This window comes from Onychostoma macrolepis, chromosome 24 (genome assembly GCF_012432095.1).
Source record: "Onychostoma macrolepis isolate SWU-2019 chromosome 24, ASM1243209v1, whole genome shotgun sequence".
In the NCBI taxonomy this organism is placed as follows: Eukaryota; Metazoa; Chordata; class Actinopteri; order Cypriniformes; family Cyprinidae; genus Onychostoma; species Onychostoma macrolepis.
The window spans coordinates 3,948,002-3,974,655 of NC_081178.1; the positions used below are offsets into that span (position 1 = coordinate 3,948,002).

The following is a 26,654-nucleotide window of genomic DNA, read 5'->3' on the forward strand; positions in this document are numbered from 1 at the left end:
GAATGGATTCTTGCTTTATAAGAAATTCTTTATGAATAGAAATACTGCGTTGAAACTCTAGAGGAGACACATTACTGGGGTCTTGTTCTCAGGAGAAACATCTGAAGTGCTGATAGGCAGCACACTATCACTGCAGCTGGACACTGACAAAGAGACTTAGAGGACGAACTGCTGCTATTTTATGCAAATATAATGCTAAATATGGTGCAGCAATCCAACTATGAACTGCCCTCTTTCTCTCCGAACAGCTGGTGCCAAAGCGAATACTGCTTACAAACACACACACACACACACACACGTGTGTGTATGTAACAAGATTTTTACATTTTCTGATCAAAATGTGAGTGGCGCCTGTGTAAAAGTTCCCGTCAAGATTCTATAGCATTATGGGTGGTTGCCAGATTGGTGCTAAAAATATTGATCTGTGTTTTTCAGCTAGTGATTTTATTATTTATTTAGCATGGAAATATTGGTCCCACTTTATATTAGGTGGCCTTAACTACTATGCATTTGCATTTGAATTAATCATTTGGTACAATGCACTTATTGTGTACATACATGTTTTTACATTGTACTTATATTTTTAAAAATACCCATGTAATTACATCTGTAATCAATTTCTGTAATTACATTTATAATTACACTGTTGACCCATCCCTTACACTTTAACCCACCCTTAAACCTACCCATACCACCAAACCTGTCCCTAACCTACCCATATCCCACCTCAATAGCAGCAATAGTGTTTTGCAATACAATATGAACACAATAAGTACATTGTACTTATTTTTTGATGTAAGTACACAGTAGTTAAGGCCACCTAATATAAAGTGTGACCGAAATATTTTCTACTAAATGTTTAAAAAGGGTGGCTTTCGCATATATATAATACTTTAATTGCTCATTTAATCCTTAGAAATGAAAAACATTGATATGATATTTTTATATATATATATATATATATATATATATATATATATATATATATATATATATATTCTGGATATGGTTCAAGTCCCAAGTCCCAAGTTCAAGTCTAAGTTTAATACTTAAAATTAGCAAATTGAATTAGCAAATTGAAATTTGTGTTAATATTTTACATTTTCTTTTTATCTTTATATTTTATTTACTTCAAGTTAAACTAAACAAAAATGAGTAATGTTGGCTGAAATAAAACAAGTTTAAGTTTTTATTTTGTTTTATTTTATTTAACATTTATTTTATTTCAAGTAATGAAAACATTTTTTAGTTTAACTATAATATCCCTGATTTGAACCAAGCTTTAACACTGAGTATAAGCAACAGCAATCCATACTTCACAAGCTCCACTAACTAAACTCCAGTCAGTGAGAAGAGACACCGGGTAATTCTGTAATTTAGAGCTGTCTTCCATTAATTCAGTTTATCACACAGAGCGTTGAGTGTGTGTGTGTGTGTGTGTGTTTGCATGTGTGAACTGTGTGCGTGTGCATTAGAGCCAGAAATAGTCTGAGCTCAGCACTGCTTCCTACAGCAGAAAAAGAAAAAAAAATCATAATAAACTGAAAGGTTAAGCATCTTGCCTTTACACACACACAGTAGCAGCAGCACAATCACACCATACGTACACTAACACACACACACACACACACACACACACACACACACACACACACCCACACAACACAAGCAAACCGTCAGGCATCGCTTCCATCTGACAACACACTTACTGTACAAGCAAAATCAGAAGCACAGCGCATGTGAAAACATATGAAACACACCCACACCATACCAACACAAACACACACACACTCCACTGATGACTCTCAGATGTGTGTGTGTGTGTGTGTCCCTCATCTCCTGAGGCAAAGATCAATTCTGCCCCTCTGACTGAATGATTGCCTTTCCTATCCATCAATCAACCTAATCTCGCAGCATCAGCATAGATTAGACAACAAAATCAAACACACACATACACACACACACACGGATATTTCCTAATATGACTTCTAGCATCCTTTAAATCACAGCTTTAAAAATACACCGTGCAATTACAATTCACATGCTCTCGGAGGTTTATGAGAAAATGCATTTATTATACGAGTGATCATTTTAAAAAAAACAAAAAAAAAACAGCTATGGATATATGAAGTGTCTGGGATTTCTAAGGTTGCCGTGGTGTTACTATGTGGTTGCTATGGTGTATAGAAGGTTTTTAGACACGGTCAACTGAGTTGCTACATTTTCGGCAAACTAATGAATTATGTTTCTCAGAAGAAAAATACATATTCTGATTATTATTATACTTTGGAGAATAGATGGATAAGAAGAAAAAGAAAATATTAAAAAATATATATTTTAACATACATATATATATATAGAGAGAGAGAGAGAGAGAGAGAGTTATTGATTATATGATTATTATTTTTACTTCATAAGAACATTAATAATAAATCTTATCTAATAATAATAATAATAAGCATTATATATGTATATAATATATATTTACATTTAGCAGACACTTTTATCGAAAGTAAAAAAAAAAATAAATAGATTTATATATTATGTGTGTGTGTGTGTGTGTATGTTTTCTGATTACTATTTTTTTTTAATTATTAATATTTATTTCAAGTTTGGAAGTAATCAGTTGAAAACACTGAACTGCAGATGAATAACCAATACAAACAAACCGAGACTAAAAAGCATGACCTTTATTCAAGCACGTTTAAATCAGAATTTTATGTGAGGAGCTGGTTTTGCTTCAAGAATAATAAAAACTAATTAGCATATACTCATGCATATGTATTCAAACCAAGCTGTTTGAATCCTGATGAATTTTTGAACTCTTGTGATGTGAGCTGCCAGCATTTGGAAAGAGTTTTCGGTTTTTTGGTTTTGCCAAGAAAACTCAGCAAGAAGTACCAGACCATCCAGAGCATCTCAATGTTAACACTCCTTGTAAAGTAGCTGTTCAAACAGCAAAACTCTTACTGAACAGTTCTCACTGACCTCCTTCTATTTCTACTTCTGTACGTAGAGAGTAATGCATTCTGCAAACTGGCAGGTCAGACTGAAGGTATAAATAAATCCCCTTTTTGCAGTGTTTGCACACAAACCAGCTGTAAAAGAAAAACAAAAAAAACAATGTGCTATAAACATAACACGTCATGACTAAACATATTTTGGTATTTCTTGGTTTCTGTTGCTTACACTACATCTCTTGAAGTGCTCGGCTCTTTTCTGATCAATGATGACTTCTTTCGAGTATCTCCGTTACCAAGGTTTCCTTCTTTTCACTGAAGGAGTTTTTCCTCTTTTTATCATCCAGTGGTTCGACTGGAGGTTTATGAGTGAAGCAACTCAGAAAAATTCAAATGAAGCTGAACTGAAAATGAACAATTTATATGGTCAAAATTAATAAAGCAGCTGAATTGATTTAAGTGGAAGTGAAATGAGCGGAGCATAACAATCTATACTGTCAATAGCAATAATGATGTTTAATGGAACTGATTTAAATAGAATCGAGTTGATCTGAACTGAACAATCTATACTGTTAAAAGCGTCAACCTGACTTAAGTGAAATGAATTGAATTAACCTGATATGAAATTAAATTGAATTGATTTTACATCTGCCAGCTGCTGTTAAAAAAGAAAAGTATGAGACACTGAAATATTAACACTACTGTTCAGATGTTTGGGGCCAAAAATATTTTTTTCAATCACGAAATGAATACTTTTATTCAGCAAGGATGCAATAAATTGATCAAAAGTGACAGTAAATATATTTAGAATGTTACAAAAGACTTCTATTTCAAACAAATGCTGCTCTTTCAAACTTTCTATTCACCAAAGTATCCTGAAAAATGGTATTTTCACAAAAATATGAAGCAGCACAACCGTCTTCATCATTGATAATAATCAGAAATGTTTCTTGAGCAGCAAATCAGCATATTAGAATGATTTCTGAAGGATCATGTGACACTGAAGACTGGAGTAATGATGCTGAAAATTCAACTTTGATCACATGAAAAAATTACATTTTAAAACATATTCACATAGAAAACAGTCATTTTAAACTGAAATAATATTACACAATAGTACTGCATATTTAATCAAATAAAAAAAAATATATATATTTTTTTAGAAAGTTAGTGTAGTGTGTTTAATTATGATTTAGGGTAATAAAACAGCATGCATGTAAGTGTATACATCCACATATTTCAATACTTTAGCATACACAACCAAGCATGTGTTGTGCACCAGTGCTGATGTCTAGTGTACTACTACTACACTAACAGCCACTGACTGAACATGAGGACCTCTCAAACACACACACAATCCAGTACTCATTCATTCCGACTGTCCATCTCGCTCCGTATAGGCCTAGAAGCACACACACACACCGATGCACGGGAGGATGCAGTAACCATAGCAACCTGCTGCTGCTTACCTGCTCTTGTATGAGCTGAAACAGAGAGCTTCTATCCATATACTGGGCCCTGGTGCGCACACAGCCACAAAAAGAAGGACATAGGGGGATATGGCACGCAGAGACACGTACACACACACACGCCAGCGGTCCGTCCGTCCGTCTGCGCGGCACGCCTCCCCAATGGGGAGAGAGACCCCTCGTACGCGCGCCAGTAAAGGCCAGTGGAGTATCCGCAGGACGCCCTCCGGTGAGGGAAGACAGCAGAGCCGTCAGTCCAGGGTTCGGTTGATTCCAGCTGAGTTCAAATCCAAAGTCCCACTCGCCGTCCAGAACCCACAGACCCTTAAGGCACCTTTGCACCCGCTTCCATCCACCTCAAAATTACCCTTAGCTTGCAGCCGGTCCAGTTTTCTCTCACTTTCCTTCCTCAACCCGTCCGTCCCTCTCCACTCGCCCGTCTTGTTCTGCTCGTGTCGCCTTTACCTATGTAAATCTTCTCCCTCTCGCCCTCTCTCTCTCCTCTGTCCTCCACAAAGACTGTACTACCTGAATACCAATGAAGGAGGGGAAGGAGGCGGTGGTCTGCAGCCAATCAGAGACGAGGGAGGCGTGTCCAAAGAGCTGCAGCTCTCCATCTACCCTGCAGGAGTCTTAAAGAGAGACTAAACACACAAACACACACCCACTGCAGTGCACACACACACACACACACACACACACACACGGCACGCAGGCGCACTTGGGTTTCCTAAATCGGACATTAATCACACGCAACGGATACTATGGACCCTAAAACACATTCTCAGGGTGTTTAATCACTGGTTGTGCTGGGAATATGCCAATGATCATGTATATACTGGAACTTATTAATTAATGAAGTCATTTGGCTTGGTTATTGTCTCTGAGGGCTGTTTAACTGTAAATGTGAAGACGAATCTCTGAAGTACAAAATTATTGTTCATGATATGAATAAATAAAAGTAATATATTTGATGTTAATGGAAGCAAAATTGATCATAAATGTGGGATTTTTTTTTAAATAACTAGGATGGCACATGGGGTGGATGTGGTCTGGTAAGGAGGTACTGACCCCTTGTGCAAATATGCTGCTCTTCTTTTTAGGTATCTGGGTCATAATTTTAGCACAGTTAGTTTTGGATCGACTCAAACTGGACTAGGAAGCAGCCAGACTGGTAAAATAAATCATTATTTTTCAATTTACATTAAGACTATGTCTGTATGCAAACTGTAAAAAATAAAAGCGAAACAAAATCTCAACAGATTTTCACCCGAGGCTAAACAGGCTGTGCACATTTTCTCACACATGACTGTATGACAATACGCTCTAATTGTTGTTGATTTTAAAGCTCACATTGATTTTGATTTGAGATATCATTCATTCCCATACAACAGCAAAAAGATATATATATATATATATATATTAAAATATATCAAAATCTACACTGCTTAAATTATTCACAATTAAGTTGTAAATAAAACAGATTATTGGAGTCATGTTTAATTCAATGTTTTACATGCCATTTTTTCTAATTGTTTGTGAAATTCTAGCAATTTTTCAGTGAAAACAGCTTCCAATTTTTTTTCAGTATATTGCTAATATATATTTTAAAATATATTTCTATGTATAATTACCTAATTATCTTATTATAATATAATTATCATATTTTTCTAATTATTATTATAATTGTAGTACAATCATGTATTTATCATACTTTTTTTTACATTGTTTCATATATTTGCAATATAACTATTTATATTGTTCAGAATATTTTCAAAAATTAAAATACTTTGCTTTTATATGAAACCTTTTAAAGTTTAAATTAAAAATATTTTCAATTTAAAAAATATATCTACTTAAGCAGCACTATTCACCACATATATTTAACATATAGTTAATATATACTGAAAAAAAAAAAAACTGTTTATACAGTATATCTTTTTTGCCGTATGTGTTTCTGTAGCACAAACAGAGCGGGGACGTTTATTGCTTAGAGTTGGGGTTTGTTCAAATCTCTAACCCTAATTATGCGCAATGCTGTGACGCAAGCCTTCACAAACACCACTAACAACTGTGACAGATTTTAACCTGGAGCTAAACGGATTGTGCATATTTTCTTCTTAGACACAAATGTTTATGATAACACGCTCTAATTGGTGGAGATTTTGCAGTTCTCATGGACATAAAACGCAATCATGTGGGTTCACCATTTCTTATTCTCTTCTCAAGATCAACATAAGCCAGAATTTCCATTATACTTATCATTTCTATGAATGCATCTGCTGTGCTGTCCACCTGAATGATGCAGTGATTTACAGTAACACCTGGGTGTTTCATCTACAGCGTCTCCATCAGGACTCGGGTGGATCAATGATGCTGACTGACACTTAATCAACTAAATCTGAGTCCTCAGATAGATATTTGTGACTCATGATATTCATTCTTACTGATACTTGTGTGCAATCAATCCATCAGTGGCCTAGTGCTTATGAACTCCATGACCTCTCTACACTGGTTATCATAATATAAGACAGCACTGACATTGATCAATGAGCAGAAACCCCCACAAAATCAGTTTTTCCCAGTAAGCATCAATCAATATCATTATTCTGTTATGACTATGAGGTGTGCAATCACGTGTGGAATCTCTGTACATCAGCAAAATAGACAGGTGTCACATTTATAATGTATTTATGTGCATGTTTATTCATTTTTGTTTTGAAAGTAAACTAATTAAAGAGAAAAAACATGTTTATGATTGTTTTTAAAGTCCTTTACAAAGACTACAGACTCATTTACACACAGTAAACGCTGCAGAACAGAGCAGTGCTGCTCTCTACTGGTGAGACATATGTACAGCACTCTCTATACACATATAGAGACACAAAGACATTTATTCCACACCTGCATGCACACATTTCTCTCATTTGACATTTTAAAGACATACAAATATTATGTTGATCAAATCAAACTTTTTCTTCTAATATTATGCTTAAAGGAACAGTGCACCCAAAAATGAAAATTTGCTGAAAATGTACTTACCCTCAGACCATGCGAGATGTAAATTAGTTTATTTAAAGTGGTGGTTTAAGTGATGGTTCTCACAAACACACAGCTTTAGGCTTCACGAGACATTAATTTATGGACAGGAGTGGATTACTGTGATGTTTTTATCAGCTGTTTGGACTCTAATTCTGACGGCACCCATTCACTGCAGAGCAAGTGATTAAATGCTAAATTTCTCCAAAGAGTAATTTATTTTTTTTAGCACATTTTCCTTTTGGGTGCACTATTCCTTCAACAAACGTGTAATGATATGCTTTTGCACATTATGTGCAATCTAAATAGCATATAATGCAAATGACAAAGCACAAAACCATATGTATTCATGGAAAACATTTTATAAATAAAGTTTTGATACTGTATTCAGGGATTCAGCCACCTTATAGTCTGACATCATGCATAGCTGTTATATAAGTACTGTAGACAGAAACAAAAGTTCCTGCATATTGAATAGCAAAATACAATAATTCTGATTTTATGTGGTGGGAACTATAGTATTTAGTGCTCAATACACTGTATTAATACATGAGTAATTAGTAGGCCTACTAATGAAAAACGTGCATGTAATTATTTCCTTGAGATGAATTATGAAAACATACAATATGTGCAATATAGATGCTACTCACAATGTCCAGGACAATCAATCTGCTATTTTGTTTTTCACATCTCACCGGAAGCCTTAACAAAAACAAACAAAAACAAAATCAGTTAATTTTAGTTAAAAATACAAAAAACAAAATATTATGTGCATATGTAACTTTCTTGATCTCTACATTTGTGAAATTAATGCATGGAAATAATGCATTGCATTGAGTGGCCACAAACTAATTTCTAATGTTTAGAAATATTTCAGAACACCACACTCTCAGTCTCTGAGGCGGTATACCCGATATACCTTTTTATCTCTAAATGTGCATTTTAGTACCTTAAAAGTGCATGCTAATAGCTAAAGTGTACATATTACATAGATGGTACATATTAGTACATTTTAAAAGAGTACTGCCCCAGTGACAGCTTTTGCACCTTTTTTAATTAGAGTGCATGATGCCTGATTGGAATTGCAATATATGGCTATGTATCTTATTAATATGGACTGAGTGACGGAAGGTGCTGTTTTCAGCACTAGACACCTGCAGACAACTTACACAACATCACAAAGAGGAGATGTACGTACTAGTCAGTATCACATAATAAATGCGTGCACACACACACACACACGTGTGAGACTGTCATCACAGAGAGAGTGTGAGATGTGCTTTGTGCTCCATACCTACTATATACTGACATTCTGTTCAAATCTGCCACAAAGCCTAACAACAATCTTCAAGAGCCCACGAATTGTCTAGCGGAAATGATTAATTAATGTTATTATAGAAACAAGAATGAAATATGTGCCGCTTCAGTATTATTCCTGAGAGAAAACTGCCAGCGCGCAGGAGTTAAAATGTCAAGCGCTCAATCGCCAACTTGAGCGCTAACTTAAACAAAAAAGGTTAATAATCTTCTTTATCAACTTGAGTTTAATTACAAATATCCAGTAGGCTAATTAAAAGTTCTGTAAAGGGGGCTTGCAGTAGATGTGAACAGAAAACCCTTAAAGTGAAGAGATTCAAAATGGCGTTCTGACTGAAACACCATCAAGCCTGAAAATGTGAATAACAGAATAAGCGGGAGCGATATAAATAAAACTGTGCATCAGCCCGATAGCAGCCTGAACTAAATTGATGACTTTATAAGTGAACAGTGCAAAAACGAGGGAAAATAACCCGACGGGATACACGTTTCACTGCCAACAGAGATAACAAAAGAATGCGCCAGCGTTTAAAGCATCAGCCCAGTTTGACCAGTCTTAATATGTCAATCGGATCCATAACGCACAAACCACGGGGAATACACACACTGATCGATATGATGAACCTGACCACGGTACCGGTGGGTTCTGGTCGGTAAAGCTGGTCTTTGGGTCGTTGGCAACTTTCCTAACAGCCGAGCTCTTCTCTCAGAGCACTCGGCATAGGAGCTGCTGGTTTATATACTATAACGTTTTACTCGTTTAGATCTATAGCTCATACATTACACCAACACCTCTTGAAATGTGTGAATATGAGCCGCAATATGATAGCCACTTTATTTGGCACACATTTAATTTATAGAAGGTTTAACAATAAATAATCGGAGAAACGTCACGCGGACTCGGTGGCCGGACTGTGTTAGTTCGTCAACTACTTCAGCTTATTAAAAACGAAAACGACGTTTTATATTAATCAAACCCGTCCTGTCCTCGAGTGTGTTGATGGGGCTTTCATAAACAGTCGGTGTTTTCCAGCTCGATTTCGTTGTTTTGGGCTAATTTTGCGCGAATTCTGCAAAATACATCACCGCGCTCGTCGGTTTGGGCTGATTTTCGGGGAAAAAAAGTTCATGGCGCAATGAATTCGGGATAAAACGGCACACGCACGCAAAGCCCAAAGCCTCCCCTCTCGGACCGTGGCGTTGGGAGGATCGGTACCGAACGAGCCTGGCTAAATTCGGCCTCAGTTCGAGGAGGAAGAAACACAAACCAGCCCGCGCAGATTTCATGGAAGCCCGCTTGATCAGCTGCTGGCAGTTGGTGTTCTCAATCACGTCCGCGTGGAGGCTTCATATATAGTACAGGCGCACTTCGGCGAATAATATACACACTTTCGGCAGCGCTCGCTGTGGGTTATTCAAATAAATATTTTAAGTGGGACCTGAACAAAGACGAAGGTGAGACGCGGTGGTAATTTAATCAGCTATTACTAATTTTCAAGCTGTTAAAGAATTTCTTTTCAAGAAACTCTAGCACTTTTTTTCGTGAGGGAGTTTTTGACAGTTCGCTTCTGTTTTTGTTTGAAATCCTCCAGGACGGACCATGGCTGAGACGGCAGCTGCTCCCGCATCCAAGCCCAAGAAGACGAAAAGCTCCAAGAAAGCGACGTCGCATCCCAAATACTCCGAGATGATCAAAGCGGCCATCGCAGCCGACCGGAGCCGCAGCGGCGCGTCGCGTCAGTCCATCCAGAAGTACGTGAAGAACCACTACAAGGTGGGAGACAACGCCGACTCCCAGATCAAACTCGCCCTGAAGCGCCTGGTGGCCAGTGGGCTTCTGCGCCACACCAAGGGCATCGGAGCCTCGGGCTCCTTCAAACTGGCCAAAGCCGAGGACGCCAAGAAGCCAGAGAAACCCAAACCAGCACCCGTGAGAGTCAAGAAGCCAGCCAAAGCCGCTGCCAAGCCCAAGAAAGCCCCCAAGCCCAAGAAAGTGGCGAAATCCCCTAAGAAAACTAAGAAAGTCGCCGAGAAGAAAGTGAAGAAGGCAGCGGAGAAGAAGAAATCGCCTGTCAAAGCCAAGAAAGTTGTGAAGAAGGCGAAGGTGGCCAAACCTGCCAAGGCGAGCAAAGCCAAGAAGGTGAAAACGGCGAAACCCAAACCCAAAACAGCGGCCAGGAAAACGGGCAAAAAGAAGTAAATTCAAATCGATAGGACTGATTCATTTGAAACTCAGTGTAAATACACTTTTTGAAGCAAATGTTTTTGGTATATTGTTATTTTTGTAAGGTCTTTGTGCGCGGACTTCAACCCCACATTTTTACAGCGTGTTTCTCCAGAAACTTTTTTTGTGCGCATTTGTGATTCTATAAAGAAGATCCCAGACACCGAAACGGCTAAACTGTTATTTATTTTTAAGATTTTTTTTTTTTTCTTTATAAGCTGAACTTTATTGCACACTATTATCATCATTCAGACATACTAATTAATTTGCCAATTAGATATGTCACTAGAAGATATATTCCTACTGTAGGTCATTCGAGGACTGTGAAGAACAATAATAAAATGTCATTGTATGATGACGATGTACAGAATCAACTTGTGACGTGGACTGTTGTAGTCTAGTTCCATCGTTGTCCATATAATACTGTCATTGCGTTATTCGCATTACTGTGCATCAATAAACTTTTCTCATTGCAAACAGCACTTTGTCTAGTGTTTTATTGCAGCACCATGGAGAGCACAGATAGTTAGTGCGAGTTTAAACGGGTACCATGGCAGTGGTCTTCAGGGAGCGCACTTCGCAGCGGAGGAGGGCAAGAGGTGAAGCGCATCTTTGGTTTTGATTCACTGCTGCCCCGCGGTGTTTGATCCGGGAACTGCAGCTGTCTGTCACGCGGGGGTAAATGCAAATGCTTAGTTGAGATGACGTGTCAAGCGGTGTGACATCGAAAAATATAATATAAATGAAAGCAATTAAAACACACACACATATATATATATATATATATATATATATATAAATCAAAACATCCACATTAATTTGAGTTTAAATATAAAGTCTTTTCAAATTGGCTTCATTAAGTATGGATAACATACAAAGTAGCTGGAAATGCTACTGATCCTTCTTGTACTGAAATAAAATTCATTGGCTACCAAAAGACTAAAACTTACTCGAAACCATAAAACACTTAAAAAGGCCAAATTGAGGGCCATAAAAAAAGGTAAGCTACATTTAAAAGTATTTCAAATATAAAATTTTCTTAAAACATTAACTATGACTACTTAAAGGGGTAGTTCACCCAAAAATTCTGTCATCGTTTACTCACCCTCAAGTAGCTCCACACCTGTATGAATGTCTTTGTTCTGTCGAACACAAAAGAAGATATTTTGAAGAAAGTTTGTAACCAGGCTGTTTTGGGGCACCATGGAAAAAAACAAAAACACTATGGAAGTCAATGGTGCCCCAGAACTGCTCTGTTTCCCACATTCTTCAGAATATCTTCCTTTGTGTTCAGCAGAACAAAGACATTCATACAGGTTTGGAACTACTTGAGGGTGAGTAGAATTTTCATTTTTGGGTGAACTATCCCTTTAAGTGAACTCCAAAAAGCAAAAAATGAGCGTATAATAAACAGCAACCTATATTAGCATCTAAAATATAGACTGCACTTTTCTTATGATGTTTAAAAGTCTGAGACTTCATTAAAAACCAGAGATTTTTTACCAGCTGACCCTGGAGCCAAATATTTTATTATAATGAAATATTTCAGATTTCTGGCTCTAATCAAATGCACATAAATGACTCTACAAATTTTGAGACTTATAAATTTATGCTGGAGAACATGATTATAGCATTAAAAAAAAAAAAAAAAAACCTAAAACATTCCCAAATGTAAGTTTTTTGTTATGCTCGTTATGCTCATAATTGCAAATAAAATATTAAATGAAAACAAATGCAAGCATTTTCAATAGCAGTCTCAGACTTTTGGACCGTACAGTTCGCATATTTTATCCTTTATGTTGAAAACAAGTACCTACATTATTTGTCAACTATCCAAAACTCACCTTAAGCATCTCTGATCTGCTTTATGTATATTGCATAATGCTCCTGAAACATGAAACTGTATCCAGTCTGAACAGTAATGAGATATGGGCTCACTGATACAAGAGGGCCTGCTGCAAACCTCCAGGACCTGTCTGCCACATTCATGCATTAAAACTCAATTTATGTTACTGAAGTATACGAATTGGCTAAATAATGGGATAACCTAATCTAACAGAATAACACAATGTGTCTGATCTATCCAACAGATAATCAGCTGCTTGGGCTGAATCTTGTGATCAAGCGAAATGCATGACATTTTCAGCATGCTGATGTCATAGAGCACAGTAAACAAAATCACCAGAAAAAAAAAGCTAGTTTATTACAAAATATTTCTATTAGAACATACTGGCTTCAATCCAAGCATCTCATTTGATGTTGACGCTGGAAGACCACGGCTGATGGGACACAAGCCTGGGGGATTTTTAGGGTAAGTTAATACTGGGCATTAATACTGAACAAAATATTGGAATTATGAAAATTAAACCAATAAATCAGGACCGCCTTTCTTTTTGAAGGAATATCTTCACATGCAAATACAAGTGAATGAGCAAGAAAGACCATCAAACTGGCTTTTGGGTTGCTGGGAGAATGTTTTTAGGCTGAAATAAAAGTCAACATGGTAACAGTGTTTTCAACATGAATCCAGTTTGGACAATATTATAGATACAGTCAGCAAGGCCATCCTTTACTGTCCATCCTGACCATTATAATGGTTGAAGTAACTGTATTCACACTGGTGAAATCTGTTTTTTGTAACTACAGGATGGCTCTAAATAGCATCAGAGCAATTAATCTTACTAAAACATCATTTAAAATACACTTTTTAACACCATCCATCCCTACTGCAATTTTAAACATAATCAGAAATCATTCATCCCTACAATCAATAGAGGCGAACAGAAAAGCAAGATTTTGCAAGTTTCGGTCCAGCTGAACTATTCTCAGAATCATCAGTGGGTTTTGCCTTGGCTGTCTTAAAAAAAATAACATACATTTGTCAGTCATGGTCCATAGAAATGTCTATCTGAGGAATATGAAATGGAAATTAATGGGGACTGATGCTTATTTCGCTCTAATTCGGCCAATTTAGAAGATGCACTTAAATACATCTGAAAATCTGTGAATTCAGAGCCAAAATGATTATTTTCTGCTGACATCTGTAGCAGTCAACTAAAATTTAAAGGAACAGTTCACTCAAAAATGACAGGCCATCCAAGAAACAGTTAAGTTTCTTTATCAGAACAGATTTGGAGAAATGTGTCATTCCATCACTTGCTCACCAGTGGATGCTCTGAAGTGAATGGGTGCCGTCAGAATGACAGTCCAAACAGCTGATAAAAACATCACAATAATCCACAAATAATGCATGCTTGTTTATTTGTAATAAACAAATCCATTTTTTAATATTAAAATCTGTTTCTGAATAAAATATCCATAACACTGTTTGCTCTTGTGAAAAAACACATCTCGTCTGAATCAGGAGAGAAATATGCACAGATTAAACACTGTTTACAAGCCAAAACAGGTCTAATCAAATATGTGCGTGGATTCTGATGAGAGGACAACAGAGGATAGACTTTTTCACTGAAGGAAGCGTTATAATAAATTATGGACTCCTATTTTGGCCAGTAATTATGGTTTAAAGTTAAAACGCCCCAATGATGGATTTATTACAAACATGTAGCTTTTTGTTTCACCAGATGTTAATTGATGGACTGGAGTGGATTACTTGTAGATTATTGTGATGTTTTTATCAGCTGTTTGGACTCTAATTCTGACGGCACCCATTCACTGCAGAGGATCCACTGGTGAGCAAGTGACGCTAAATCTAGCTAAATATACATCTTGGATGGCCTGAGTGTGAGTCAATTTTCATGTAATGAACTATTCCTTTAACTTCTATTTCACTTACTTTAGAATGATAAATTACATTTAAGTGCATTTTCTGAACTGGCTGAGGTAAAACTGAATAACCGACCCCAACATTGAGATGCCTTTGAACACATGCTTCAGAAACAGAACACAAATTCACATGGAATATATTTATGATCCACACTGATTTCCCAAGCTATTAAATACATTACAAACTCTGTACAGTTCAAAACGTAACCTTTTAAATCATTTCTTGATATTGTTCCCCTCAAAACATGATGAAAAAAAATGTCTCTTGGGGGTCGACCAGTGTCAGTCAAACAGTAAGATCGGGAACTTTTTGTAATAAAAGCAAAGCGTGTGAGCAATACTTTAGTCCAGCTGAGAAAAAACAAACAAACATCTGCTTAATTGTTTTGTTGTCACTGTAACTAGTAGAGCTTCACGCCCTTGTTAAGCCACAGTGACTCAGTAAGGCCAAGACAGAGCGCAGGAAACGAGAGAGTGTGTGTTTATCTGCATGTATTGTGAGAGAACGCGAGTGTCTGCATCATTTGTGTCGGCTAAAGGCTCTGTACAGAGCGAAGCCCAGCATGGCGGCTATTGTGGCGCCCAGAGTCACACGCAGCCAGAAAGACGTGCTGCTCATGTCTGATCCGTTCAGGTGCCTGCAGACAGGAAGTGACATAGATAGAGAGAGATTTAAATACACTCAGTATTTCTGGTGACCTTGGTGACACACATCCAGCCAAGCAGGCTAATTTTAGTCTGGCATCTGAAAATCTTTGAAGTCAACAGGCAACGTTTGTAACCCATTTTATTCAACAGAAATATTTACAAGCGGCATGTGATATTCAATGAAAAAGGTAGGTAATTTTATTAAACAGGAATTGATTGATTGTGAAAAGTGGGTTTAAGAATAAGAAGACTTGGCAACATCAACCCGAAAACAAAAGCAGTTTCAAAGTCAGAGGGAGTCATTACTTTTTATATTCATCCTTTAAAGTGGTTTAATTCAAATTTAGTAGCAGCCTATAAATACACTGTCCTTTGAAGCGATTTAAAATTTAGCAACTTAAATTAAATAGCTAAAAAAAATGAATTATATTATATACATTTTTTTTTTTACTTTGAAGTGGTTTAACTTACACTTAGTAGCTTAAATTAAATGGCTAAAAATAAAATTACATTTCATAATTAAAGTAATTTCGTAATTTTATTTTTAGCCATTTTTAGCTCCTAAATCTTCAAAATATTTTTATTTCATTTTTAATTTATATTTCATAATTAAAGAAATTTAAAAGTAAATAAAAAAATAAGAAACATTTTTTAACTTAGCAGCTGAATTTAATTACAAAATATATAACATTAAAATTATATATATATATATGTATAAAATATACAATATTAAATATTACTTTATAAAACAATATGTAAAATGTTTAAAATATATAACATTAAAATTATAAATGAGATTTATATATAAATATATATTTATATGAAATATTTATATATTTTTTTAAAAATGGTAAAACGTATGTACTTACGGGTACATGGCAGCCCAGGTGAGCTTGCTGTAAATGTGTGTGTGAGTGTGTGAGAGCAGCGTGGAGAAATGGAGAGGTGAAGGCAGCCGATGTTTGTAACAAAACTCAGACGGGCTCATCCCATGATGCTGTTTGGCTTCTATCAGATCAGCTTTGGAGCCCACAACCACACACGGGATCCCACTGTCCATGTAGTGCTGCTACAGAGGAACAAAACACAAATATACTTCACTGAAAGTCATTGAAACAGACAGTTTGATCTTGTCAACTACTGAAGTTGCTGCATTTGTTCGATTAAAAAGAAAAAGACAAAAACAGTAATATTGTGATATATTATTACAATATAAAAATAACTGTTTTCTATTTGAATATATTTTTATAAATTGCACTGATTTCCATGAGTTATATCAATATAGCGCAACTAAAAGTGCATTTTAGCCAATCAGGCTTCAGGAGAAATAAATAACTTGCATCATATATTATTCACTGACAGATATCAGGTTGTGCAAGGTCATTATGGTTTATTAAATCATTTGGATGATCCAAATTTAAATGTGGTTAATGAGTGAGGTGTTTGTCACACATTACTCCAGAACTAAGGCATCTTGTGCATGTGTGGTCGTTTCATACCTTATAAATACTAGCGCAGTAGTTGAAGGAGTCCGGGTCGCTGACATCATACATGAGACACGCTACATCACACGCTGCATCTGCTGCTTTTAGAAACTCTGTTTCCACGTCCACCTCTTCCAGCTGCGAGAAATAACACACACGTCAGCCGGGAGCCAATAAACTAGGGTTTGTGTAAAGCTCGAGATGGCACTTACAATGAGGTACTTGTCCTGATTGGCTATTGAGACTGTGTTGATGGCGTATATTGTGGGGGGACCGGGGTCGCGCTCGTTTCTCTGAAAATAAACAAAATAGATTTGTAAATATTTGGTAGATCTAACCAAGACTATTGGGAGTTGCAAAGTACATAAATATTACCTAGACAGAATATAAACTGTGGTTAGATACCAAAAGTAAAGCATGAAAACCTCTTTCAAGAGGAAAACCGCCTTAAACACAAGCACTATTTTGTAACCATATGTGACTCTGGAACACAAAACCAGAGTCACCATTTTTATACACCATTTGAAAGCTGAATAAATAATCTTTCCATTAATGTATGGTTTGTTAGGATCGGACAATATTTGGCTGAGATACAACTATTTGAAAATCTGGAATCTGAGGATGCAAAAAAAATCTAAATATTGAGAAAATCGCCTTTAAAGTTGTCCAAATGAAGTTCTTAGCAATGCATATTACTAATCAAAAATTAAGTTTTGATAAATATACGGTAGGAAATTTACAAAATATCTTAATGGAACATGAGCTTTACTTAATATCATAATGATTTTTGGCATAAAAGAAAAATCCATAATTTTGACCCATACAATGTATTTTTGGCTATTGCTACAAATATACCCCAGCGACTTAAGACTGGTTTTGTGCTCCAGGGTCACATATTAATATTACTGCTATTGTTTTACTGTAAAAACCTTGGTTATTTAATGTGTTTCATTGTACAACAGGAAAAAAATAAAAAATAATTTATATATATATATATATATATATACACACACACACACACACACACACACACATATATATATATAAAATATTGATAAAGCAACCATTTTACTTTTTTTCACAGCGTTCATAAAAATGTCATTGGCAAATACAATTACATACAATTAAATACAATTACATAATATGTGTGTGTGTGTATTGTGTATATTTGTTACGTATATACAAATACACACACATACAATATATATTTTGAAAATATTTACATGAATATATTTATATTCATAAGGTCGCAAGAAATGTTTTGTTGTATTTATTTAGAAATACTGGGATTGAAGCGATGTGGCTTGGTAAACGTTTTATTGCCAGTGTAAAGGCTGATAATGGCTGAATAAAAACAAAAGAATAATGATAAAAGATTAATAAGGATTATGTCTCATACCTGGTGGAAGTGTGAAAGGTTCTGTTTCCTTAAACTAGTTTGTCATGCATTTCTTTATTTCAACACATTTACAGGTAAATCCTAGTATTCCCATGACTGTGATTAACGCAATTACATTTTTTAATCGATTGACAGCACTAAAAAATATATAAATTTATTAAACATTACATATGTTCTGATTGGCTCTGATTTGAAGGCAGTTTGTTCTGATTGGCTTCATGTAGTATTCTGTAAAGTAAAATTACAAACAGTGGTTTTTCTTTCAAATCATTCTCTCACCTCAGTGCTTCGCTGCAGAAAAGCTTGGAGGAAGTCGGTCTTTCCTGTTCCGCGTGGACCGATCACTTTGCAGAGGAACACAATGCGTTGGGTTTGTCTCTTCTCCAGGTCTAAAGCCTTTTCTCTTGTTACTAATATATGCACAGAAAAAGACAAAGACTCTTCAGAATCCATCCGATCAAACATATGTGGGGTTTTAAGCAGGACTGTGAGAGGATCTCATTACCTGTGATGGCGGAGGTCTGGGACTCTCGCTCCATTAGAATGGGATACCCGAGGTGACCGAGATGCTCCAAACACCGGTGGACATCCAGATAAGCGGATAACCTGCGGTTTATTCAATAACACATCAAATTTAAAACCTTAACTACGTTAAGTGCGTATTAATAATATTCCAATTCATTTAAGTGAATCATAAACATAGAGCGCAACATGTGACAAACACATGACTCAAGAACTGATTCGTTTTAGTGAATCATAATTATATGGCACAACCCATGTAGCACGATTAACAAACAAATGACTCATATGGATTCTTTTTAGTGAATCATAATTATACCGCACAACATGTGTAGTAGATTCACAAACATTTTTTTGGAGTGCATCACAAAAACACAGAGCAACCAGCCTCTGATTCACAAACAAACGACTCTTTCGAACAGGTCCTTTTAATGAATCATTCTAAAATGCTCACAAGTCGCTGTATGATTTACTGAATGAATTCACCAGAGCAGTACTTCCAATGATGGTATATTTTAAACTAATTAAATCAGAACTGAATCAAGAGGGGAAATGTATATTAATACCTACCAGAATATCATCATCAAAAACTAAAGTGATAATTTTTGACACATTAAAGTGACTCCCAGTGAGAAAAATGATCTATTTTGACTCACATCCACTGGCAGAAGAACCCGTGCTGTGAGATGTAGTTGTCGTCTGATAAGGGGACGTTACTGTATACCTCCGGGCCCCAGGGCATGTAGGGTAAGACACTAAACAGATTCTTCAGCTCTGCGGGAGAGAGAGCTGAATCCTTATCCTGCAGGAGGAGAGACGCGATCATCAGCCCGACGAACCTCTAATCACGCAAAGTTCATTAGAGGATCAGATGTGAGAGCTCACCTCGTCATACTTATCAAACAGCTTCTGGAGGAACTGATGACCCAGATGATTCAGCTCCGTCGTGCAACCCACCGATACTCGTAACCTGCAAACACACACACACACACACACACAGGACACTTCAGTGCTGGTTTTTGTTCATGCACTCACATGCTCTCAGATACACAGACGTACGGTGGGTAGAGGTAGTCATCGGTCAACTCCAGCGTGTCATCGTAGCCGAATTTACGCAGGATGGTCCAGGTGGTTTCATGACGTCCCCTCTGGATAAAGAGAGTGTTCAAGAACAAGAAACCTACGGAAAACACACAAACACATGTGAAAGAGTGAGTGATCATCATTAATTATGATGGAGAAATATGAATATGCGCATAAAGTGTGTTACCGTTGAGTGTGAGTCCATTGTCCTGGACTCCGTCACTGGTGTTCTTCCACACGACTGTCTTCACGTCCTCTAGAGCCTGAGGAGCCAGTGGATTCCCGAAACACAATTTCTACAAAAAACAAAAATTCCCATACAAATCAATAGTATATTTCTGCATATTATTTCAATAAATATGTTTAGTTATTATTTATTAATCAAAAGTAATTAACAACACTTCATAGGACAATCGGTTCAAAGAATGAATTAAATAAATTAACTACAATGTATTCATGTAATGTAATTATGGGAAATTATGGGACACACACACATATGCTATATTATATATATATATATATATATATATATATATATATATATATAGATAGATAGATAGATAGATAGATATATATATGAAGAATGCATTTGCAAAAACAGATAATGTTTTTAAAAATTCTCAAAAATCATGTTTTTTCATTGTGCATTTCAATTAATCTCAATCAAACTGCAGTTGGGTTATTTTGACTGAAAATTATTGAACTGAGTTATCTGTTTTTGCAAATAAACTCTTCATATACACACATATACATATACATATATCCTACTAAAATAGTGTTATGTTAGTGTTACCTAAAACTATAAAAACTAATTTTCGTTAATAGAAATAATTTGAAATCAAAAAAATATATTAATAAAAAAACCAAAAATAAAAATGTTACCTATGCAATTAACTAAAATAAAATTAGCTCAGATTGAAGCTACAAAAATTAAGCTAAAAATTATAGTTAATATAAATGACAAAAAATAAAAATAAATAAAAATTACTAAAATGTATACTATATTTAAAATGAAACCTGAAAATCTAAAAACAAAAGCTAATTCAAAATAATGATACTAAAATATTATATATATAACAAAAATATTACTTGAAGACAACAAATCAACACAAAATTATTTATGATTTATTTAACCCATTTAACATTATTAATAAAGGTCTCAAAGCAACTGCACATAATTCATCCGAAGAAAAATATTTAATATGACCTAGAAATATAATTCCTAATAATCTTTCAATTCATTTGAATGACTTTGTGTACCTTTTAAACAACTTTCTGGCTTACTAATAGCAGGAAAAAGAAGTTTAATAAGCTTCACGTGTTTGATCTAATCAAATTATGATGAAAATCCTGCATTACATTATTTTCTGCTGTAAAATCCATTTCAGTCCAAAATCGGCCACATTAAGGAAGTTAATTAAATGAGTTACAAATGTCATTTCTTTTTTTGTTTGCTCACCTGAAAGCAGTTGAGTTCAGTGTCACTGAGTATGTGATCATTATCCTGATCAGAGATACTGAAGATCCGACTCAGAGCTCGAACACACTGCGGCTTCAGCTACACAAAACACACATAACATTCAGAAATCTTATATGAACTCATAAGATGAAGCCGGCAGAGATGTAGCAATGTGTGTGTGTGCACCTGTTTGTCTTCAGGGTCGTAGAGTGGAGCAGTCGGGTGCAGAACGGCCTTCTGGGCATAATAAAAGAGCTCTGAAATATTCTTCAGATTCTTAGCTGAGCACTGCAGACACAAATACATCATCATATATAATATATCACACATTCGTAAACAGTATTTTTGGCCATTTAGGCTAAAAACATGCCATCTAGGTTTTAAGAAAGAACCATTACATTTTTAATATTCAATACAGCATCAGTAACCAAAAACACTTTAAATGATTAAAAAAGCTTCTGAAATACAGTTTCAATATAGACAAACCATAACATTCACAAAGCAAACCATCCTCTCCAGTTTGCTAAATGAACTTGAATAATATGACTTGTTCAGAAATGTTTTGACAAACAACATTCTGAAGAACAAGCCAACAAAGGTTTATATATAGAACATTTATATCCTCCATTTATAAATACAATTCTTAAAGGTACAGCTGCAAAAACAGTGTCAGGTCAGAGAGAGGGTGAAAATGGTCATGAAAAACGTCTATAATGTGACCCTGGACGACAAAACCAGTCTTAAGTGTCAATTTTTCGAAATTGAGATGTCTACGTCATCTGAAAGCTGAATAAATAAGCTTTCCATTGATGGTTTGTTAGGATCAGACAATATTTGGCTGAGATACAACTATTTGAAAATCTGGAATCTGAGGTGCAAAAAAAATCTAAATATTGAGAAAATCGCCTTTAAAGTTGTCCAAATGAAGTTCTTAATGCATATTACAAATCAGAAATTAAGTTTTGATACATTTACGGTAAGAAATTTACAAAATATCTTCATCGAACATGATCTTTACTTAATATCCTAATGATTTTTGGCATAAAAGAAAAATGGATAATTTTGACCCATACACTGCATCAAATATAGCCCAGCGACTTAAGACTGGTTTTGTGGTCCAGGGTCACATATTTGATTTTCTATAGTGAGAAACCTTGACTAATTATTAAATTTGACTTTAAAAGCATGCGATAAACAACCCCTTTCACACATTCATATGTGAAATATGTTGAAGATTCATTTGAGTTTGTGTGGTCGGTGGTTCGAACCTCTACACAGGTCTCAATCTCTGAAAACTGGTTCATGATCGGCAGAATGGTTTCCATGGAGCTGCCGGAGCGCAGGTCGGACTTGTTGCCCACAAGGATGATGGGAATCCTACGGCAACAAAGAGAGACATTTTTTTATGGAACTCCTAAAAAATGCAGATGCACTTACATAAGAACAGAACACTAGAACATACTTGCTTCCTTTCTCAGCACCACCGTTCACCAGCGGAATCCATTTAGTCCTGATCTGAGAGAAAAAATAGGAGAAAATCAGTTCAGGGGAAATAAGACAAAAATATACTGATAATGTTAAACTGATACCTTATCAATGGTTTCCTCTTGTGTGACATCATAAACCACACACACAACATTGGCCTACAAATGAGAAAATCATATAAAATTCATGTAATAATCACATACATTTTACACACACACACACACACACTTATATATATGCATTTATTTAATCAAAAATACAGTAAATTAGTAATATTTATATTTATTTAAAATATAGTGAAATATTACTGTGCTTTAATATTATTACTTTATTATTATAAATATTACTCAGTGCTCAAGAAATATTTCTTAACTATTATTACTATAAGTGTTGAAAACTACTATAAATGTTTTAGTTGCATAATATTCTTGTGGAAACGGTCATACACAACCATTCAAAATTTGGGGTTTATTTGAATAATAATAATTATTATTATTTAATTAAATAAAACATTTTACTCAGCAGTGATGCATTAAATTGATCAAAAGTGACAGTAACAACATTTATAATGTTACACGAGATTTCTGTTTCTAATAAATGCTGTTCTTTTGAACTTTCTATTCTTCAAAGAAACCTGAAAAAACAATGCATCACGGTTTCCATAAAAATATGAAGCAGCACAACTGTTTGTTTTTTAACATTGATAATAATCAGAAATGTTTCTTGAGCAGCATATTAGAATGATTTCTGAAGGATCATGTGACACTGAAGACTGGAGGAATGATGCTGAAAATTCAGCTTTGATCACAGGAATAAGTTACATTTTACAATATATTCATATAGAATACAGTTGTTTTACATTTAAATAACATTTCACTATATTACTGTTTTTTTTGTCAAATTAATGTAGACGTGGTTGCAGCTGGTTAGGACAAAAACTATGAATGTCATGAAAGAGATGTGATTTATGGCTTGTTATACTCATACAAGATCAGGAAGCTTCTCACCTTTACGATTTCCTCCCTCAACACTTCATCAGACTGTTCACTTTCTGTAGAGAGATAATAAGTATTAATAAAAAACTGCAGGGCAAATATTATGTCATTCGATACACACACACACCTGAATAGTCGACTATATGTGTGGGCACTTTCTCAGGCGTGACGTCGGCTGGTATGGTGATCTCCTCCGCTCGGAGAGGAACCTGGCAACACAAACGCATGAGCTTCCTCTTACTGCATCAGACAAACACACACCAGAGAGGCTCATGGGTAAACTCACCTGCTCAGGAAACTCCTCTCCGACCAGACACATGATGAGAGAGGTCTTTCCCACTTTGGCTACAGGGAAACAAAGGATAGAAAAATATTTCATCTCAATAAACACGTTCCCACAGTTCATATGACTGTAGATTTGAGAGATGTCACATGATCAACAGCTGCACCGCGATCACAAACGCTTCTGCTGTGATTTCCTTGGCAAGTCAGTTTGATTTCTGGTTTTATTAGTGTGTTTTCAATCCGTGCTAAATCTTATATGTGACCCTGGACGACAAAACCAGTCTTGACTGTCAATTTTTCGAAATTGAGATTTATACATCTGAAAGCTGAATAAATAAGCTTTCCATTGATGTATGGTTTGTTAGGATCGGACAATATTTGGCTGAAATACAACTATTTGAAAATCTGGAATCTGAGGGTGCAAAAAAAATCGAAATATTGAGAAAATCGCCTTTAAAGTTGTCCAAATGAATTCTTAGCAATGCATTATCACTAATCAAAAATGACGTTTTGATATATTTACAGTAGTAAATTTACAAAATATCTTCATGGAATATGATCTTTACTTAATATACTAATGATTTTTGGCATAAAAGAAAAATCTATAATTTTGACTCATACAATGTATTTTTGGCTATTGCTACAAATATACCCCAGCGACTTAAGACTGGTTTTGAGCTCCAGGGTCACATATGTGATGTGTTGGGGTAAAATTGTACTGTACTTCAGTTCTGTTCTCTTATTAATAAGCAAGTTGAGAAAGCACGTTCCAAGACTACTGGTCACTCTTGCAGGTGTTCACCTTGAGCTTAAAAGGTCAGTTAAGAGATAAAACTAGTAACTAGTAAGGACATGACTTGAGCGCAGCAGGCATGGAATAAATTTAACACTAATGCCGAAACAAAATGTGTGCACTGCCTAAAGAGATGACACACACTATATCTAACTCAAGACATCAGATAGGCTCACCAAGGCTGCATTTATTTGATTAAACACACAGTAAAAAAAAAAAAGTAATATTGTGAAAAATTATTACAATTTCACATAAATATTTTCAATGTATTTTAAAATGTAATTTATTCTTGTGATGAAAGGCAGAATTTTCAGCATCTTTACTCCAGTCTTATAAAAAAAAAAAAAATAACAATAACAATAAAATAAAATAAAATTCAGTAAGGCTGTGTTAGATTGATCACAAATGACATTAAAGACATTTATAATGTTGCAAAAGATTTCTACCTAATAAATTATGATGCATCATGGTTTCCACAAAAATATGTAGCAGCACGACTGTTTTCAACATTGATAATATTAATAAATGTTTCTTGAGCAGCACATCTGAAGGATATATTTCCATCCACAGTATTATCAGACAGGTTGAAGTTTCTCTATGAATACGTGCATTGTGTCACAGGTGCTGCATGATCTGTTTACTCTTCAGGTTCATTTGATGTTTAACTAGGCACAAACTCCACACTTTGATAGTTACCATGTCAACACCTTCATTATCAATCACTGAGAGAATAATCAATGAACAGATGTTGCCATTCAAACACACACACACACAAAATAATATATAAATAAATACATGAAACAGATCTGAGCAAAATTACTCTTCTTAAAACCTGCATGCAAAACAAATAATAAAGTGTCAAAACAAATACAATGCACATGAAAGTGTGCAATGAGTTTTAAGATGCATATATCTGAATATCTAATGCGTTTAATTAACCGATATTTAATGTCTAATTAAACTTCTAGAGTTTGACTGAACTGTCATTAGCCTGTAATCTGTGTGAACAACTTGCTCACTGTATAATAAAGTTCATTTTCGTGTGTTCTGATTTTGCATGGTGGCAAAAACATACAAAACTTATAAAGCACTAAATTAATGGATAATTCAAGAGTGCAGCGCGTTTACTTCAGATCATTTCTGCAGCAGCTCAAGGTTGAGGGTTAGCGCTCTCTAATCATGCTAACTTTCATTAAACTCTCACATTTAATTCCCTTGAAATTTAAAAGAAATAATATCTTACGTTCCCCCAACAGCAGTATCCGGACATCGCGTTTCATTTCACTCCGCTCTCTATTGAACTCTCTGACAAGCTGCGGCTATCTTTTCGGAAAACTTCAAATTCAATTCAAAGCTCAGTGCTAGTTAGTTTCTGGCTAGCCCCATTCCATCCAAAGAAACTGTCACCGCTACAGACTTCCGGTTGGAGCCCAAATGGAGCGCCCTCTACCGTGCATTTCCTTCATTTTTCTTTTTCTTTATTGTTTATTTATTTATTTATTGTCTACTTTTTCCATTTTAAGTACGTTATACACATTAAACAGTAAATATGAAAAAAATAAATATATATAAAAAATAAATAAAGATATGCTTATGAAGCTTTTTTTATTCTTATTGAATTAACAAAAAAGGGGGTTAAATAATATGATTACCTTGGATATATTGGCCCATATTTTTAGTAATTTGTGGAAAATACATTGTAATGATAG

General features: G+C 35.3%; 3 protein-coding genes across 11 annotated transcripts in view; 1 reads left to right on the top strand and 2 right to left on the bottom strand.

Moving 5' to 3' along the window:
• Positions 1-11,748, bottom strand: part of rhbdl1 (rhomboid, veinlet-like 1 (Drosophila)) — a 30,927-nt gene extending 19,179 nt beyond the window's left edge. For 3 of the 9 annotated variants that reach the window (XR_009269079.1, XM_058765603.1, XM_058765609.1), the window contains exons 1-2: positions 8,763-9,949; positions 8,119-8,170 (exon numbers count right to left, since the gene is read on the bottom strand). Coding sequence is in view for 3 of the 9 variants with exons in the window: in XM_058765603.1 (XP_058621586.1) it covers positions 8,119-8,170; positions 8,763-8,779 (69 nt within the window). In the remaining 6 variants the exon portion in view is untranslated. Of the gene's footprint in view, positions 1-2,988; positions 3,099-3,189; positions 3,365-4,429; positions 4,673-8,118; positions 9,950-11,558 lie in introns of those variants that run through there. The other 6 variants (XM_058765605.1, XM_058765607.1, XM_058765608.1 and 3 more) reach the window with 6 other exon arrangements.
• LOC131533330 (histone H1.0) lies at positions 10,110-11,491 on the top strand. Its single transcript, XM_058765612.1, has 2 exons — positions 10,110-10,240; positions 10,378-11,491. The coding sequence occupies exon 2, from the start codon at positions 10,386-10,388 to the stop codon at positions 10,983-10,985; it is 600 nt and encodes a 199-aa protein (XP_058621595.1). The 5' UTR covers positions 10,110-10,240; positions 10,378-10,385; the 3' UTR covers positions 10,986-11,491.
• A 1,439-nt stretch (positions 11,749-13,187) lies between the features above and the next one.
• On the bottom strand, positions 13,188-26,363 carry rhot2 (ras homolog family member T2). The gene is made up of 19 exons (XM_058765824.1): positions 26,189-26,363; positions 24,154-24,212; positions 23,995-24,076; positions 23,880-23,923; positions 22,977-23,030; positions 22,850-22,902; positions 22,656-22,764; positions 21,574-21,675; positions 21,388-21,486; positions 20,116-20,224; positions 19,905-20,025; positions 19,731-19,815; positions 19,502-19,647; positions 18,832-18,932; positions 18,606-18,736; positions 17,140-17,220; positions 16,943-17,065; positions 16,313-16,512; positions 13,188-15,433 (listed from the first exon to the last, which is right to left on the bottom strand). The coding sequence occupies exons 1-19, from the start codon at positions 26,223-26,225 to the stop codon at positions 15,316-15,318; spliced, it is 1,854 nt and encodes a 617-aa protein (XP_058621807.1). The 5' UTR covers positions 26,226-26,363; the 3' UTR covers positions 13,188-15,315.
• Positions 26,364-26,654: the final 291 nt, after the last annotated feature.

Excerpts from the sequence above, each read along its gene's own strand:
- LOC131533330 (XM_058765612.1), top strand. The coding sequence starts at position 10,386 with ATGGCTGAGACGGCAGCTGCTCCCGCATCCAAGCCCAAGAAGACGAAA.
- rhot2 (XM_058765824.1), bottom strand. The coding sequence starts at position 26,225 with ATGAAACGCGATGTCCGGATACTGCTGTTGGGGGAAC. Across the intron at positions 21,676-22,655 it reads AGATTGAGACCTGTGTAGAG|TGCTCAGCTAAGAATCTGAA; the intron begins GTTCGAACCACC and ends TTGTGTCTGCAG. Across the intron at positions 17,221-18,605 it reads TTCTGCAGCGAAGCACTGAG|AGAAACGAGCGCGACCCCGG; the intron begins GTGAGAGAATGA and ends GTTTATTTTCAG.